At 49.2% G+C, this 17,732-nt stretch overlaps 7 protein-coding genes across 7 annotated transcripts; 3 read left to right on the forward strand and 4 right to left on the reverse strand.

Annotated features, from left to right (window-relative positions):
• Window positions 1-696: 696 nt before the first annotated feature.
• On the reverse strand, window positions 697-2,814 carry FMAN_01638 (uncharacterized protein; the record flags this gene model as incomplete). Its single annotated transcript, XM_041821212.1, has 1 exon — window positions 697-2,814. The coding sequence occupies one exon, from the start codon at window positions 2,812-2,814 to the stop codon at window positions 697-699; it is 2,118 nt and encodes a 705-aa protein (XP_041676980.1).
• Window positions 2,815-4,744: 1,930 nt separating this feature from the next.
• On the forward strand, window positions 4,745-5,840 carry FMAN_01639 (uncharacterized protein; the record flags this gene model as incomplete). Its single annotated transcript, XM_041821223.1, has 2 exons — window positions 4,745-4,924; window positions 5,025-5,840. The coding sequence occupies 2 exons, from the start codon at window positions 4,745-4,747 to the stop codon at window positions 5,838-5,840; spliced, it is 996 nt and encodes a 331-aa protein (XP_041676981.1).
• Window positions 5,841-6,291: 451 nt separating this feature from the next.
• Window positions 6,292-7,415, forward strand: FMAN_01640 (uncharacterized protein; the record flags this gene model as incomplete). Its single annotated transcript, XM_041821234.1, has 3 exons — window positions 6,292-6,713; window positions 6,760-7,276; window positions 7,332-7,415. The coding sequence occupies 3 exons, from the start codon at window positions 6,292-6,294 to the stop codon at window positions 7,413-7,415; spliced, it is 1,023 nt and encodes a 340-aa protein (XP_041676982.1).
• A 182-nt stretch (window positions 7,416-7,597) lies between these two features.
• FMAN_01641 (related to dipeptidyl aminopeptidases/acylaminoacyl-peptidases) lies at window positions 7,598-9,652 on the reverse strand (the record flags this gene model as incomplete). The annotated part of the gene is made up of 3 exons (XM_041821245.1): window positions 7,598-8,696; window positions 8,742-9,478; window positions 9,530-9,652. The coding sequence occupies 3 exons, from the start codon at window positions 9,650-9,652 to the stop codon at window positions 7,598-7,600; spliced, it is 1,959 nt and encodes a 652-aa protein (XP_041676983.1).
• Window positions 9,653-10,940: 1,288 nt separating this feature from the next.
• Window positions 10,941-12,146, reverse strand: FMAN_01642 (uncharacterized protein; the record flags this gene model as incomplete). Its single annotated transcript, XM_041821256.1, has 1 exon — window positions 10,941-12,146. The coding sequence occupies one exon, from the start codon at window positions 12,144-12,146 to the stop codon at window positions 10,941-10,943; it is 1,206 nt and encodes a 401-aa protein (XP_041676984.1).
• A 2,468-nt stretch (window positions 12,147-14,614) lies between these two features.
• On the forward strand, window positions 14,615-16,489 carry FMAN_01643 (uncharacterized protein; the record flags this gene model as incomplete). The annotated part of the gene is made up of 1 exon (XM_041821268.1): window positions 14,615-16,489. One exon carries the CDS (start codon window positions 14,615-14,617, stop codon window positions 16,487-16,489), a length of 1,875 nt encoding a protein of 624 aa, XP_041676985.1.
• A 514-nt stretch (window positions 16,490-17,003) lies between these two features.
• Window positions 17,004-17,718, reverse strand: FMAN_01644 (uncharacterized protein; the record flags this gene model as incomplete). The annotated part of the gene is made up of 2 exons (XM_041821279.1): window positions 17,004-17,530; window positions 17,580-17,718. The coding sequence occupies 2 exons, from the start codon at window positions 17,716-17,718 to the stop codon at window positions 17,004-17,006; spliced, it is 666 nt and encodes a 221-aa protein (XP_041676986.1).
• Window positions 17,719-17,732: the final 14 nt, after the last annotated feature.

Genomic DNA, 17,732 nt, shown 5'->3' on the forward strand with positions numbered 1-17,732 from the left:
AATTTATAGGCTTGATTGAGTGAAATAGCTATAGTTGAGGAAGAAGTTTGAGAGGAAGCGAAGTTGAAAGAAAGATTTGGTGCTAAAGACCCCTATGACGCCAGCCGCGCCAAACGATATCCACTTACGGTTCCAAGAAAACCGCCGAGATAATCCCAATTGATGGTTACAAACAGTGGATTTAACGGCAGATGGGACGTGAAAAGTTCATATCAGTCAATTACCGATATTGTTCACGCGAGATGTGAGTTTTAGCCCGCTGTTGTAAGTCAAATTTGCAGCGTCGTTTTTCACGAAATACCGCCCAAGACAATGACGGCATCACCGAGAGTAGTTGATTAGACCAAAGTCAAACCATTTCCTTAAATTTCTGAGCATAACATGGAAGATTCCGAGAGTAGAGAGCAATTCCATCCAATCGTATATTCGCAAATTCTTAAGCTTCAAGCTGGGGAGAGATAGTCATTCACATCCGTAGTTAGTTAATGAGTAGCTTTTTAGTCAACTCTTTCACTCATGATTTCGAGTATCATTTCTTGCGATTCCAAGTATTCATGTCAAGTATAAACAAAGCCTCCATGGCGTATCTTGTATATGAAACGCGGGCTGTTAAAGGTAAAGTGCTATATACAAGAACGAATAATTGCCAGGCACGCAGGCGATTTTATGTCCTGCCAATGATAATTGATCCAGCCACTAGTACCCAGGGGTAGCAGTAGCAGTGACATAGACAGTCTGAGTAAAAGTCTTAGCCACACACTCCTTCTTGGAAAAAGGGGAGCTGGGACGACGGGTATGAGTGCGGGTTCGAGTGCGGGTGCGGCGGCCAGAAGGCTTGTTAACCTTGGTAGGTGCCTGAGTGGTAACAGGAGAGTTACCTGAGGCTTCCTCGTTGCAGTCATCTTCACCGTCAGCGGAGTTGGGAATAGTCTCAACAGGGGCAGCGCTCTCGGTAGGGGCCTGGGTTGCAACAGGGGCGTTGCCGGATTCCTGCTCATCACAGTCATCCTCACTATTGGTGGGCTTCGAAGCAGTAGGGGCGGCCTTTGTAGGAGCCTCAGTGGTAGCAGGTGCGTCATCACCATCCGTGGGGGTATCGGTCTCTCCAGTCTCGGGGACAGTGGGAGCAGAGGGCTTGATCACAACTGAGGAAGGCTTCTCAGCGGCAGCAGACGAACTGACCTCAGTCGGTGCGGAGAGAACATCAGTCACAGAGCCAGGGACTGTAGCAAAAGAGGGACGGGGCGCACCCTCAGGGACGGTAGATTCTCCAGAGGAACCCTCAGCAGCGGCAGCAGACTCAACAGTCGAAGGCTTGGCAGCACCAGTATTGGGGGTCTTGGTAGCAGAAGCCTGAGAAATAGCAGTAGAAGCCTTAGTGGTAGATCCAGACCCGGATCCAGAGCCGCTGCCGTTGGAGATACAAGCGAAGGAGATCTTCTTGACATCAGCAGCCTGAGTAGGGCCACTGAGAGACCAAGCCATGTTGACATAGGGCCAGCAGATACGGCCATCAGACATAGTGACCATGTCACCAGCAACGTAGGTATCATCAGAAGTAATGGCAGAGCCAAGCTTCTTGCCCTTGCTGTCGACAGCCTGGAACTTGGTACCAGCAAACTTACCCTTGCATCCCATGGCCTCGAACTCGCAGACGGGGTTAGAGATCTCCTCCCAGGTGACAAGAGCAGTGGAAGCATCGAAGGTAGCAACGTGAGCGTTGGAGCAGTCATTGGCACCATCAGTCACCCAGTTGACTTGGCTATCACCATCCTGGGCACCGACCTTTGAGGAAGCCTGCTCGCCAATGAGGGTCTTCTTGTCAGAGAAAAGAGCAATGGCAACGTTGCGGTTGTTGGTACGGTTCTCAGCGTGAGTGTAACCCTCACCCATCCAGTCGTTGAGAGTAAGATCGATAGCGCCACGAGAAACCCAGGAGAAGATGTAAGAGTCAGCACCAATGAAACGAGCAAGAGAGCTGTAAGAGCCACTCATTCCACCCATGGGCTCGTTACTCGCACCGTTGATGACGTGCTCGTTGGAGACCTTGACACCGTTGTTGCTCATGCCCTGAGTCTCGGTGTTCAACCAGATAGCACCCTGATCTTCAGAGCAGAGGGAAGCGAAAGGAGGCTCATCGGCGGCTTCGAAGGCGATACCGGTGTTGTGGGAGCAGCCCCAAGACGAAGAGGCGCCCTGGATCTCCTCGACCTTACCCTCAGGGGTGATGTAGCGAATGGCATCACCAAAGTGACCGGAAGCATCGCCACTGTAAGAGGTGACAACGATATAGGCGGCATAGTAGCCAGCCTTCTCAGAGAAGACAAGATCACCGTTGATATCAGGAGAAGCAAGCGCATTTCCTGAGAAGCCAGAGCCACCAAGGAGGGTTCGGAAAGCCTGCTTGCCATTGGTGTACTTGTAGATCACAGGGAGAGGATCCTTAGACTCCCCAGAGACAACCTCGTTGGTCAGAAGAGCAAAACCATCGTTGTGGGCAACGAGACCACCAGCCTCCTTACCGTCCTTAACAGTAACGGGAGTTCCAACGGCAGCAAAAGTCTTGGGGTCAACACCCTGGATGTGGACACCGGTGCCGCTAGCATCGAGGTAAGCCAAGAAAGCAGTCTTTCCATCAGGAGATACGGCAAAGGGAGTTCGGCGATGGTGAGGGAGACCAGTCCAGTAAGCTTCCTTGACGGGGTTGAAAGAGGCACCCAAAGTGAGGGTATCGACGTGGTTCTCGAGCGAGGAGGAGGTGAGTTGGGCAGCAGCCAGCGCCAGGCCGGCAGCGAGAGTAAGAAGACGAGACATTGCGATGTTGGCTCAGATGTCAAGGAACGAATGTATTCGGTTGGAATAGTGTACGAAAAAGAACGTATGTAGTCAGAATGGTAATGAATGAATAGAGTAAAAGAACGGAAAGAGGACTAGACCCCAGGTCAGTTATCCAAGCCAGCAGTGAATGAAGCTATCGTTTCTCTGTGTTCTATCCAAAATCGAGAGCAGCATCTCTTATAAGTGTATAAGACAGACCCATGCATTCTACCCCAGCACAATAAACCAAGCTAAACATGTTTAAAGACGAGCTGAGAGCGGTGGAAAAACTCCAGAACCATCAGTCCGTATGATGGCCACTCATAGATGGTGAACGGATGATGGAACATCAAACAGGCACTGATTGAGGGGTGACCAAGCAAGCACAGCACAGGCTTTGTGTTTCAAACCCCTGGTGAAGAAACTAGTGTCGAGGGAAAGTTACCTAAAGTTGCTGAGTTGGGGAATAAAGCTCCTAATGAATCCTTGTCAGGTCTCGTGTCTCAGTGGGTTGGTGAAACTTAGGGTATAAAGTGAAGGGGCTGTGGCCCTTTGTCTTATGTGATGGTCAAGATGATCTTCGGCAGTTGTCAGCCCTGTGAGAGACTCAATCGACACTGACTACACGTGGGATGAGAACATGACTATGGCCAAGTCGAATCAATATTCATTGAACATTGTAATAAATTGAAGAACCAGGAGAGTTGTATTGCAGGAGACAATGCCCGTTGTCAAGAGCTGACATGCTGGGAGACAGTGTTTGAAGACCCGAGGAAAGTAGAAGCTATACGCGGATTTGAGTGTCACCCTTGCTCCTTGGTCCGTTTCTCGGAATTTGCCATGGACGTTGTATCCTTTCCTCGCCTAGCCTTATTTAACAAGCGGCCCAGCTCCAGTATTTCCCATCGCCATGGTTTCAGAATCCAAGAACTGTGAGAGCAGCCAATAGTGGGCAGATCTGACAAAAACTCCCCGAGAGAGAAGCAAAAGGATCGTCGCGAATGAACAGCAAAACAGATGAAAGGCACGATACAGGGGTAATTGACTAGCGATCTATTCCCGGGCGCCTATCACTGACTTGCATTGCATTACATTGCATTCTGTAAGGTAAGACAAGACAAGACAAGACAAGACAGTTGTCAGAACTACCTTAGCGCCCGATGTGACATTTTGTTAGTTCAACCAACTCAAAGAGTGTGCAACGGATGCTTCGGCCTCGGAGCGTTACGCAGGGGGTTAAACGGGCAATATTAAACATCCGATGCGAGATGGTCTATGAAGGAATGGAAATTGGCAGATGGATCCATCTGATATTTATCATGGGTCGAGAACTGAGGCCGCCAAATATTAATACCCGCCGATAGAACTACAGTATGTATTTTACTACTAGCGAGGGATCTATTTTAGGACTGCCGAGGTTGAGGATTTCATTCTAGAACATCATCATCAATCTCTAATGATAGCCCCATACCTCACAAGCCTCTGCTCTCTGGCATCAGTGAATCAGTGGGTTGATTGTAGGAATATTCCCATTAAATAAAATGTCTAGGCCTCACGTGCTGTAGTCTCCCCTAAAACACCCCTGAATATCGACCGTCTGCGCAGAAAAGACTAGGCCTAGTTCGGCGACTCGCCTCAAGCCCCCCCGCGTTGTTATTGATTCTCTTCTCGTATCGTGCGTGATGAGAAAACGAGGCTGAGCCCATCCATTCCAATCCCATCATTCAATAGGGGCACTTTCACTACCTATAGAGGCATCAACTAAGTTACCTTTACTTGCACATTCTCATTCTCGCACTCATTTATTTCCCTCATTTATATCTAACAGTCTAACCACGGTATCTCCTTATCTCTTCCATAACGTCATCGTCAGCATCAGTATCAGTTTCTGCCTTGAGCTGGGCATCGGCTCACTTGCATCATCAACATGATGCTCAAATATCTCACCAAGCCTACGAGGAAGAATATTTCCGACGCTCTTCTCATCTTGGGTGTAATTGGCAGTGTTATTTCAGTCATTTTGGCGTCTATTGTGTTTATTGCCGGCACCACCATTATTCGTGGTGATCCTGATCATCTTCTATGGAAGCCATTAGCCTTGGTCTCGGTATGTTCACCCATAACCACCCACTTCTCATATTCTTGATATTTCAGGAAATTTTGATATCAATATATTTTTCCGGCTCTTCCGACTAACAAATTACCAGTTTGAAGGCATTATTCCCAACAATGATACCTCTCATTTCTTGGTGCACCTAAACTGGTTCGCCAGTTCCTTCGGATGGGAACATCCCACAGCCCCCAAGGGTATTCCAAAAGTTGGAATCACATCCTCGGGACTACGATATCACTCAAATATCGTCAATGATCTTAACCAGATTGCCACAGAGCTTCGACTACCAGAAGACACCTTCAACTGCCCCAAACCGGGCCCGTATGAAGATCCATGTGGCAACATCTTCTTTGAAGCTTGGCGAAGCTACATGGCCAGTGGTGGGCTTCCGATCAGCAGCTGGATCGTCTGGATCAATATCTATATCGCTCTGGTATTCAGTATCATGGACATTCTGCGAGAGTGGGTTATTCCCAACAGACCTCACTGGATGAAGTGTCGCTGCATCATCGGCAAGCGATGGTGTCCTCTCCCCAAAGGCAGCAAGGAGGAAATCGAGCAATTCGACGACTACGTCTGGGACAAGGTCCGGCTCACCTACTGGGCCATTTCGGCTGCTTACTTTGGCATCGCTGCCGGCCACACATGTATCAACTCAGTTTTCTTTGTTCGTTACCTGGGGTATTTCGAGGAGCGTTTGCCAGATGGAATCAGCATGCACGGGAGACGACGCCTGGCTTCCGAGATCTTGCTCTGGGTGGCTTTTGGCATCAAGACCTTCGGTGCGTTGTGCATGGCTGTGAGGTGGAAGCTGAGCAGAAGGCCAAAGGGCTGGCTGGATGGCCAGAGTCTCGGTCGCCTTGAGAGGACCAAGCCAAATGGTGCAGATGGAGGAAAATACACAGATTAGAGCGTTAGTGATATAAAGCGAGTGCTATACTTGGCAATTGGCAATAATAGACTGCTCCGGCAAAAGCGTTTGATTTGAATCTGATGTTCATGAACCTCATTCTGGCTCAAATAATAATGCCCGGATTTGTCATATGAAGTGCACCCCGCAGATAGCAAGGTCCACCAAAATACCCTAGCAGTGGTTGGATAGTTCGCATACGAGAGATATAACTACCGCCGTTAGGTGCTGCTTTAGCTTGGACTCTATCTTGAGGCGGGGAAGTTGATTGATTGTTGGATTCACTGACTTGCGGGACCGGGTGAGAGCCGGTTTACTCTGGCCGGCTGGGTCATATAAATGAGGACCGAGTGAATAACTGACAACGGCTCTGCCACTTCGTACATCTCTATCTATCTTAATAAAGGCATCAACTCTATTGTATTCCGCTCATCAAGTGCAAATAAGCATAATGCTCTCATCAAAATCTTTCCATGCAGCGCCTCTAAAGCGAGTGATCTCCAGGCAGGCCTCACTTTCATTCAGCAGCTCAGCCTCTAGACCCCGTCTTATTCTCCCCTCACAGAAACTCACAACCAAACCTTATTCGAAATTCCAACCTTCTCTTCGGTCCGCATTCTTCGCAACAAGCTCTGAAGCTTCGGCTGCAGCTCCCGAAGAGCCAGTCAACCAGAACTTTGCAGCTGTTGCAACAGGCGGAATCCCATATCCTGGAATTCCCAGGATCGAGGACCCTTATCAAAAGCGACAATGGCAACTGGAGCATATGGCTGGTGCCTTTCGCGTGTTTGCCCGTATGGGATTCACTGAGGGTGCTGCGGGACATATCAGTGTGAGAGATCCTGTTGATCCTAGTACCTTTTGGATTAACCCGTGAGTCCCATTCTTCGCTTTGGTGGAGTTAAGTTGACAAGATCAGCATGGGTGTTCACTTCGGAATGCTTGAGGCAGGCCATATGGTTCATATCAATGAAGACGGTCAAGTCATCGGTGGTAACCGAGTCGCCGTCAACGCAGCTGGTTTTACTATCCACGCTGCTATTCATAAAGCCAGGCCAGATGTAGACGCTGCATGCCACGCTCACTCCAAGTATGGAAAGGCTTGGTCGACATTTGGAAAGCCCCTTGAGATGATAAGTCAAGATGCTTGCATCTTCTATAATGACCACAGCGTGTACTCCGACTTTGGAGGTGTTGTCTTTGAAGACGATGAAGGTGCTCGTATTGCCAAAGCACTCGGTCCGAAGAATCGATCCGTCATTCTGCAGAACCATGGGCTGTTGACGGCAGGTAAAACAGTGGACGAAGCGGCGTATTTGTTCTCCCTCATGGAGAGGACATGTGAGATACAGCTCTTGGTGGAAAGTGCTGGACTGCCGAGACAGATTGTTGGTGATGAAGAGGCTGAGTACACTTATCGATACAATTCGGACCCTGTGAGTTATCGTTCTATGGATGGTTATGGAAATAGTTGACTGACATGTTGAATAGGAGGCGTTGTATACAGAGTTCCAGCCTGACTTCGAATACGAGGTTTGGAAGTCTAATGGTAAGCTAAAATCGGGCGTCAACTGAGGTGGGATACCCTGGTGATGGTGCTTTAAAATGAGAAGCGTTAGTATAAAACTGTCATTTCAGAATCCCTTGTCTTCAAGCTCCTTAGATGCAGCTATCGTGTAATTCTCGTTGGTTTGCTAGACTCTATAGCTAGCCTTCCTTACGACAAAACGTCTCTTTCATACACTCGCAGTCATCACCTAAAGCAACGTCTTTCTCCACCACTTCTCTTCCTCCTCAAGCCACAGCCTCACGTTCTTCGGCTGTCCAAATCCATGACCCTCTTCAGGTACCACGATAAGCTCAACCTCACCCCCTGCCTTCTCAATAGCATTGGCCATCTCTTTTGCCTGGTCCAAAGGCGTGATCTTATCGCTGCCTCCGTGCAAGAGCAGCAGTGGGGCTGTGATCTTTTGGGCTTCGAACAAGGGACTTCTCTCACGGCAGATTCTGTCCTTTTCACTCTTGTCAACCCCTTTCTGTAACACTAGGTGATCTGTGTAGTCTGATTCCAACTTGTGGGTTGAGTCATCCAGGCGTTTGATGTCGCTTACACCCGAGAGACATACACCGCCAGCGAAGGTGCTCGGGTGACGGGTCAAGCTTCTAAGGGTGTTGTAACCTCCTGCGCTTACACCAGTGATTCCTACTCCACCAGACTTGACCACTCCTTCGGATGTCAAATTATCTGCGAATTCCGCTGCGTCGTCTGAGTCCACTAAGCCCCAGTTCCCCCACAGAGCTTCCCGATATTTACGCCCATGAGCGCTTGATCCTTTGTAGTTGAAAGCAAGGACTGCAAATCCTCTCGAGGTGAAATATTGTGTTCTTGGGGCAAGGCCAGGGCCAGTATAGGACGTTGGCCCTCCGTGACTTGTCATGATCAGAGGAGGTAGATCCCCTTCTGGTGCCTGGAAGTCCGGGTTGTGCGGGAGCCACAAGAACCCATACAATTCTCTTTCGGGTTGGCCCTTTGAGTGGATTTTCTTCAAGATAGGCTTGGAGCAGAATTCGCTGGGAAGCCCATCATCTGTAGAGCTCCGGACTTGGGTGATCTGACCTGAGCCTTCGGTGTCAATTCGGTAGAGCGCTTTAGCATTAGTCTCTCCGGACCCAACAATGAGAACTGAAGTATTGCTCAGGCGTGCAACTGCGTCCAGCTGGACTTCTGTAAGCCTCTGAGAATCGCCGATATCTTTCCAATCCCCAGACTCTAGATCGATTAGAATCACCCTAGATGTTCCCAGAATGTAGGGAGAAGCGACAAGATGTCGATCAGACAGGGGCACATAGGTATGACTATCTCATTTAGCGGGGTTCTCGTGATGTCCTCGGGGTTCTTACCTTCCCTGAAACCATCGAAGTTCTCCAAACTCCGCATTGGCGATGCCATCGACTTTGATCTCGACATGCTCATCACTACCGGGAAGAATACGGTACAGGCGACGATACTCTCCGACCTCTTTATTTAAGAATAGAGATCCATCTGGGCCCCATCTAGGCTCTGCAACTCCCTCACGATCCTTTCCTGCAATAAGGCTAATGTCTGATATAGAGCCGTCGTTCCATGTCGCAGTATACAGCCTCGCAGAGTCAAAAGGCAGTTCAGGATGATTCCACTCCAGCCACGCAAGCTTTGAACCATCCGGACTGAAAGATGGTTCGTAGTAGAAGTCAGCAGTGTCAAGGATCCGCTTCACCTCGGTTGTTTCAGTGTTGATTGCCACGATATAGTTGCGAACTCCATCAGGAGTGTCATGTTCATGGTCTTCCTGGTTGGCCAGAACCCATGGCGACGTCAAGTTTGCTTCGAAGTTTGAGTATCTCAGGTTTGGGTGACCAGTCAGTTCTGAAACTTCCTTGCTGTCTGGGTTCAGTATATGAACCGTATCGCCCTTGTTGGAGAAGATGATACGATCGTCTGGGAGAACGGCGTATGTTGAACCGCCATACTCATACACGCTGTTCTTGGCACTGTATTCGGATGGAAGAATATCTTTGATAGTGTCTTTCAGGATCTCAACAATGGTTGTGCTTCCGTCTTCACGGCTTTCTGTGTAGAAAGCTCTACCAGATTTGGGCTGTACATGTCAACAGGTGCTGAAATATTTAGTGTCCGAATGCTTACATACATTGGCTCTAGGTGAGGAGAGTCTTCTATTTTTAGAGACAATGGAGTCGACTGAAATTGGTGACTCCCAGTCTCCATATGGAGCAGTCTTCTTGGTGGTGGTGGTGCTGGTGGTGCCCGACATGGTGGTTGTTGATGTTCAAGTTTGGTTACAAAGTGCGGGGTGAGAGAGGACACAAGTGTAAGACGGGGCCTTCGGCATTTAATGAACAGCAGTCTCAACCCTATCAGGTATCTATCTGTCTTCATTAATACGTTTTGGTCTCAATAAAGTAAGCTCATCTATTCATTTATTGAGACACATGCCGCGGTAATAGGGAAGTCTCTGAGAGGCGCCTCGATCTTCCACCATAATCAGTTTGAACTTGAGAAACATAGTTCACCTCGCACCTTGATGAACAGCGCCAGCCATGGCATATTACCTCTCATACCCGCAATTCCTAAGGATCTTCGATTCATTTCTCTTATGAGCTGAGCAAGAGTGACTTATTGTGTATTTATGTACTCTGGTTGCCGTTCGTGTAAGGATGGTGATAAATGAGTGAAATCTTTACTGCTCCAACACCTACAGAACACCATCATCAAAGAAATGGTTTGAGGATGGCCCTCAAGCTCGTGTCAGGCTTCCCATTCTCACAAGTTTGGAGGGAGCTGATGCGGTGGCCACTAATCTTGGTGTGTCTTTGTGAGAAGATCAACAATTCACATGCATGTCCGGAGAGATATTTAGTAGGATTCTTCTATTATGTCTTCAAGGCGCTCATATTGAGCTCCTGAATAAGTCAAGCATTCATTAGGTATGATGCTCAAGAATAACATCAGATAGCATAAAATAAACACCCCAAACTCCTTGATGCAACAGTAGAATCAACAATCAAGAGATAACCCATCTATTGTAACATACCTCTCTATCGTACACCCTCACAACTTACCATGTCGTTACAGCAAACTCGTGGCGTCCCTGACAGCCGGCCGCCAGGAACAGCATGCAGGTACGCTTCGATCCCGATCAACAATCGTCGACAATCCCATCGAGAACAAGCTTTGTGTACGTCATTAGCCCACGTGGTAGTATATATCACTCTTTCAAAAAGGTCTGTGCCTCGTGATGGTTGCGCCGTCGCATGTCAACACCAAAGCCACATGACCCACGTTTTGTGATACGGGTAGAACGGTCACGTCAACTGCTGCAGGTACATCAGGCGCAGGAACGTACGCACTTGGCTGTTCTAAAAGTAGGGCATTTTCACTTGAAAATGACCACCAGAGCCTCTCTTCCAAGGCATTGTATAAGAGTGACCATGTCGCGAGCGACTGTGGAGAGAAGTGATTAAGAAAGGATTAAAAGTCATCAGATACAGGTATCTATCGCTTGCGTCAAATATATACAAAGCACCCTGCCTCCCCAAACGCTAGTCAAGCCGTTTCCTAAACGTCGGCCTTTTCCTTTGCTCATGCATCGGTTTCTGAATTTTGCTCATCGACTCCTCAGGACTTCGGCGGATGTCCTTCAGACTTGAGCCTTCGCGGCGGTAGGGGTGGTGGCTTCGTGGAGAGGGGGAGGTTGAACGACGAGGAGAAGGTATTCTCCATGCCGCAACGGACTTGTACTCAATATAGCAGGGCGCGATAGACTCCTGTCGGGGAGTCGGTGTGTCATCGAAATTTGGGGTATCGTCATAGAAATCGCAACCGTCGCTAGCATCTTCAGGAAATTGAGTAGTAGGAAAATCATCCTCCTCCTCTAGATCATCCTCATACTTGTCATTGGATTGTTCCCCGTCATCCATTACGTCCAGTGACGACTGGCTCTCTTCGCAATCAGAATCCGAGGCGACAGCAAAGTCGCCGTCATCGAACTGCGAGGTCTCATCTTCGTCGTGAACAAGTGATCTGGTCAAGTCAGAGATAGCTGCAGCTGTCTCGGAACCAGAAAACGACATGGAGCGTGAAGGGGGGGTGGAGTATTCGTGCGACTCCAAGGAAGTAGGAGAAGAAACAGAAGACTCATCGCCGTGCGCTGCCTCGGAATGGGGGGGGGAGGGGGGCGCTTGAACAACAGACGATGATCGAATGTCGGTATGAATCGAGAGGGGACCCTTTGTCAAGATAGGTTCATCATCAAAGAAACTAGAGACATCATCGACGCTGCTGGCCGTGGTGCTCTCGGTCTTGACGCTGTTGGTCTCAGAGAAGGAGGACAAGGAAGCAATAGAAATAGCATCATGATCACGATCGTTGTGATCAAGATATTGTTCGGGTAGGTAGCTTGCAAAATAACGGACGATAGAGTCGAAAGACTTGGTCCGGAAGAGTTGAAGGGCGTACTGCCAATGTTCGGAATCCATCAACTTGGGGTTGGCGATAATCTCAACAGCGAGAGATTCGAGAGACTCGTGAAGTTCGTGAATCCGCTGTTGCTTTCGCTCATCCAGCAAGCGATGGAAATCGTCGATGGTATCGGCATCGCGGGAAATTTCGTAAACGTCGTGATGGAAGGCTTCGGGGTCTTGGAGGTTAAAGGTAAAGGTGTTGTATTTTTCGTGGAGGGTATGAAAGAGGTCATCCCTCTTCATGCCGAATTTCCAGGCCGGCCATGACCAGCCCGGATCGTCCATGTCGAGGTCACAGTCGATAGAAGTAGGTAAATTATGGTGGTGGAATGGTTGTGGTATAGAAGAGAGTGTCCGGTAAGAGTGTCCAGGTATCCGTGGGTCGAGAGCTCGTGGGAGCTGCGGAATCTATTTCATGTCCATGGCGTCAAAATCCTCAAAGGTGCTCAGAAGTCAAAAAATGAAGACTACTCTGAACTGATGTGCAAAAAGCGTGTTTGTTGGGCTCTTCTGGGACTCTTCGGGCGGGTTTGGATTTTGGGTTATGGGAGATGATCGTGGGTGTTTTGGAGGCGGGCGTGACGAGAAACAGAATTCGGCAGGTTTTGGGGGGCAAGAGCCATACCCATATCTCAGGGTGCGCTTGGCCCCCAGCAACCCAAAGACCACGAGTGCGGCCTGAGATGCCTGAGGCAGACACGATAAGGGGCTACGATTGGCTGTCATCCCTTCAAAGACGGAGACACGAGACGCGCCTGCATAATTAGCGTCCAATGACGATCTTTTCTCGGCGGTAAGTGGAGCCACCTCATGCAATCTCTTGAACTAGGCAACGCTAGTGACACGGTGGCGTCCATTGGGGGCCATTTGCAGCCCACCCTTTGATGCTTCTTTCGTGCAATTGCGGCAGATTTTGTTTGGGCAGTTCCGACGCCGGCCGCTTCCAATCGATTCCATCATTAATGAAGGATTCACACAAACACAAAACACCAGGCATGTCGATATTCAATATTGCAATGATTTCTATAAACTCGTCAAACCTTTCGTAGTGTTATCTTTTCAGTAATGAATAGCATTGATGACTGTTGAGATATTGGCCACGTAAACACTCATTGACCAAGCCTGACCTGTCACGAGGACTGTCATCAGAGGCAACTTCCATTTTAGTCTAAAGTCATGATCACTCACCGAAACTCATTATGAGACAACAACCTACTGACCTCTGGAGAATTGTCTTTGATGCCTAATATCGTGACAAACTCACGTTATCTCGTAAACTCTATCGTCTGCTTTATATAGCCTGCTTTTCCCCAAATCTCGATGGTTATTCAGTCATGCTGAAATTGGTCTGCTTGATATCAGCTTCAGTGTCGTCATAGTAAGATCCGCTGAGCCATGTAAGATGCCAGATGCTTCTATGCTCGCCTTTTGATTGACAACGTGCAGCCGAAGGCCTCATCAGCAATCAATTCGAGTGAATTACCCATCATCCTTTTTGTCGTTTGAGCGAACTATTGGATCTCATAGTGAACAGAGATCTATATGAAGACATCTCCAATGGATAATATCATCTGGCCATCGGGGTAATTATCCCGGACTGACTTCCTAGGAAGTCAGTCTTAGGTGAGATGACCCTGCACAGCCACAGAGCGTTGGGTTGTGGCAGCGAGTGTGGCAGTGGATGTGTCCTCAACTGTGTCAAGTCAAATCTGCCTTGTCAAGCCCAGCCCTACCCGTTATGAATCCAGTCCTACACTCCACACACGCCAAAAGCTCCCTCCCAAGCCAACAAGCGTAAGCGCAGAATAGGACGGCCAGGACAGAGCCCAGTGCCATTGCTCAGTGGCATTCGCTTCGTACCGTCTCGTCCCGCCCGCTCCCGCTTCTTTCTATCCTTTCTTGAATAGAACGAGTCGCCCTCGTTCTCCGTTTTTGGATCATCCCCTCAGCCTTCAGGCAGCGAATAACTAAATCGCTGTATGACTCGACCCCGATTCAGTCTTGTTCCTCGTGGAAACTGAGACGAGACTATACGCTATCAGCAGGCCTGTCCTGAACCTGTCCTGACCTGGGCTGAAAGCTGTCTTTTCAACCCACCCAGAAGAACACACCCATCGTGTCCTGTCCTTCTGATGTGCCCTGTTCATCCTCTTAAAACAGGCCTCGTTGAGGGTCAAATCTGCTACTGATTTTGGCTCTTGTTTCTGTTCCTGCATCTCCTACATTACATTCCCATCCTACCTATCAATACAAGCTAAGGTCTTATTGCTGCATCTAATAATACCTAGCCACAACCCACTCTTCCCCAGCTCCTATTAAACCCTTCCACTCCCACTCTCTCCCCGCCTCGGTTCGCCTTGTGTCGTACTGTACATACATTCTTGGAGTGCATCGCCTCACAAGCGCAGCACAGAGTACCTAGCCTGCCTGGAATTCAATTACAGTCAGCCCCTCATATTACTCATACATTCATATTCATTCGCAACTACATTACACTTTTCAGCCTGGCGCAACATCAATCATATCTCGCTACGCAACGCAACACCGCACGGATTGCTTTTCTACGTAGCAATCACACAAACTCTATCAATTACTATAGACATTCTGTTCAGCCTGCCATCCATTCGTTTGCGTTTGGTTGGTCAGCTAGCATCTGAGGTAAACTCTTGCTCGGTTCTTCTGCCTGGTCCACCCACCGCTGTACGCCTTGGTTGCTTACCAACTTCACCTATGAAGCAGAGATAGCCAAACTTATGGCAGAACCTAGGCTCGGGCTCTCTGAGGTTGTCTCAGAAGAGCGCACCGAGCCATTTTCCCAATCCGAAATTGACGCCCGCTTCAAGGGGATTGGTGTTGAAGAACCAGTCCCTACTACTAGCTCTTCGCTTGTCTCGTTAGACGAGCTCCACGTCGAGGATCACCACCACAGGCAAGGCATCCGCATTCTATTTCGTCCCCTAGCCAACTTCCCCAAGTCGCGGTCTGTGAGCCCTGGTAGTGAAAGTTTACAGTGGCTCGCTCTGCGCGCCGAGGTGGCTTCACCAGAGCAGCCTGAGCACAAAGTTCTCGCTGTGACTCAGACCTCCAAAGATATCAAATTCACCGTCCGTATCCCCGGCGAGACTCAAGATGACTACCCAAGGCCCCCTTTGTGGTGCGAGCTATACTACGATCCCGCTAGTGACAAAGTCATCTTCTTGAACCGGTCAGACCTACCAATTTCCTTGTCAGGAGTGTCGCCGACGCCGCCGTCGAGCCCTTACAGTCCTTCGCATGTCGTCAACCCCGGGTCAGCTAAGGCTCTGAGGCCTGGAACATGGCGCATCACGCTTCGAGACATGGAAGTCCTCGACTTCCGAGTACTTGAAAAGCGCCCGGTGATACTGTATCAACCACAGCAACAGACTATTGTTGAGGATGTTCCCTCAGAGTCTAGCACCCCCACCGTGAACTCGAGCGGCAAGCGGGCCCTTTCTCCGGAGTATGACGAGAAGAGAGTGAAACGTCGTGTCTCAGACCCGAATATACCCGGTGACGACGGTGTTGTTATGTTCCTCAGGCCTTCCGCGGATCCCTTGGTTTTCTCCCTCCCAAATGGTCGCGAGAGCAAGGAGCTCTCCTCGGTGAATGGCCATCCTCTGCTGGACGCTGAAAAGGGTGAAACTGCTGCAATCTCAGGTGTCTGCGAAGTCGATGAGTACGAACTTACCAAGCGAGAGCCAATTGCTTCGACTTCCTTGTCTGCCGTGTACACAGCAACACACTCCCACGTACCCAATAACATCGTCACTGTCAAGGTACTCAAGACGCGCGTTGCTAACCCCAATGACAAGGCGCTCGTCCACGAGCGGACTGTCATCCGTCAGGCCGACATGTGGCTTCGTGAGTGTAGGGGTCAGGAGGATCTGCAGCACAAGTCGATTGTTCGTTACTATGGTGGTGATGCCCGATTCCTTTCCCTATACATGGAGCACATCGACGCAAAGGACCTCACATCCATGCCTCGATGGAGGAATAACACCAATGATGAGTTCATTGGCGACAGAAACGACGCTGCCAGGATCTTGGGGGACATCGCCGGCGCCCTCAACTACATCCACGGTCGCAAGCTGGTGCACAACGATATCAAGCCCGCCAACATCCTCTACTCGCCAGAGAGAGGTGCAGTCCTTTGTGACTTTGGTCTATCTACACCGGCCACTGCTACTAATTCGCCGACCGTTGGCGGAACACCGTACTACGTTCCTCCGGAATTCATTGGTCGAAAACAACGCGGTCCTGCTTCTGACGTCTGGGCACTCGGTGTCACTATGCTCTACGTGTTGCGCAAAATAACGTACCCTGACTCTCGTGCTCATCGACGACACCCGCGACCCCTTTATTGGTTGATCGCTGGGGTGAACAGTCCCAACATGCCACACAAGCAGTATGGAAATGGTCAACCCGCTATGAAGCAGATGCGAGATTGGCTTGCCGAGATCTTCGATGCGAGAAAGAGTCTGAATCCCAAGGACCGACTCGAGCGGATCGTTATGGAGATGCTATACCCTAACCCCAACCAACGTATCACTATGGCCAAAGTGGTACAAGAGTTGGCTGTCGAACAGGCTGCTACTCCTGCGGGATGAAGACCGCGTAAGGAGTGGCAACTGTTATCGACCATATGTGAGAGGATCTCACAAGAATAATCAATTGGTCACTGTCTGTCTTTTTTGGTTTCTGATTTCAGGACTGGAGTTTGGTGTTTTAGCGTTACATGCTGAATTTATATGAGTGCAATGGTGAGTAAACAAGCAACGCCCCCCCGGTTTGGCCAAGCTGACCAACCCAGATTGGATATACCCTGTTATTATTCTTTACGTTTTAATGCAACTCTTGTTTCTATATATTATACCAATTGCATTTTCATTTTTATTTTCTTCAATCATGCAAGTCATCATATACGGGGTCTGGAAACATCTTAGGGGTTCCTATAGATCAGCAATAAAAGGCTCCCAGTAGCTAGCCTGTAACTGCACGTTGGCAATGGCAATACAATATTTGTTCCACTCATAAATAATCACAGGTTTTGAAAGGCCGTGAATTTTCTATCATGACTACTGATTACACATCTGATTCCCCCTTTCTCATAAGGTCATCCATCTATAAGCCCAACGCCATCACAAAAGCGGCAGCAAGACCCACGACAGAAGTCATAACCACTATGTTCACACCCATGGTGCCAGCGGCGTTATCCTTACTATCTCCAGAAGATGTAGAGTTGGAGGAACTATCTTCCTCAGTTCCGTTGCCCTTCTGCTGCTTGATCTTGACGTAGTCCACATCGCCAGTTTTGTTACTAGGACCCTTTGCATTCTCCTTGAAGCGGATATCGGCACAGTTGTACAGGGCATTGCCAGTGTCACCAACCGTAACAACCTGGATACTAGCGATGTCTCCGTCCTTGGGCTTGACATCTGAGGGAAGCTCAAGCTTGTCGATGAAGAGAGTGCCCGAGTTTGTGGCGTTGAGGAACTCTGGAGTGAGAGAGATGTTGAAGTTGGTGGAGTTCTCGCCGAGGCCGAGGTTAACGAAGATGTAGGACCATTCGTGGTGAAGATCAAGGGTGAGAGCACCACCGTCGAGGGGCCAGTCAGTGAGATTCTTCTTGTTGAAGTCAACACGAGCACCTATTGTTTGTTAGCAGAGCATGCGATCGCAGGATATGAAATGACTTACAGGGTTGCTCCCACTGATTGTAGCGCTCCTCGCCCTCCTCACTGAGGGTGTCCGCACGCCAAGGAGGGAAGACAAGACCGAAGTGGGCAGAGACAGCCTGGACAGTAGCCAGGCCGAGAAGAGTCTTGAAGGCCAGCATCTTGATGGTTGAGA

Source organism: Fusarium mangiferae, assembly GCF_900044065.1.
Source record: "Fusarium mangiferae strain MRC7560 genome assembly, contig: FMAN_scaffold001, whole genome shotgun sequence".
Lineage (NCBI taxonomy): Eukaryota > Fungi > Ascomycota > Sordariomycetes > Hypocreales > Nectriaceae > Fusarium > Fusarium mangiferae.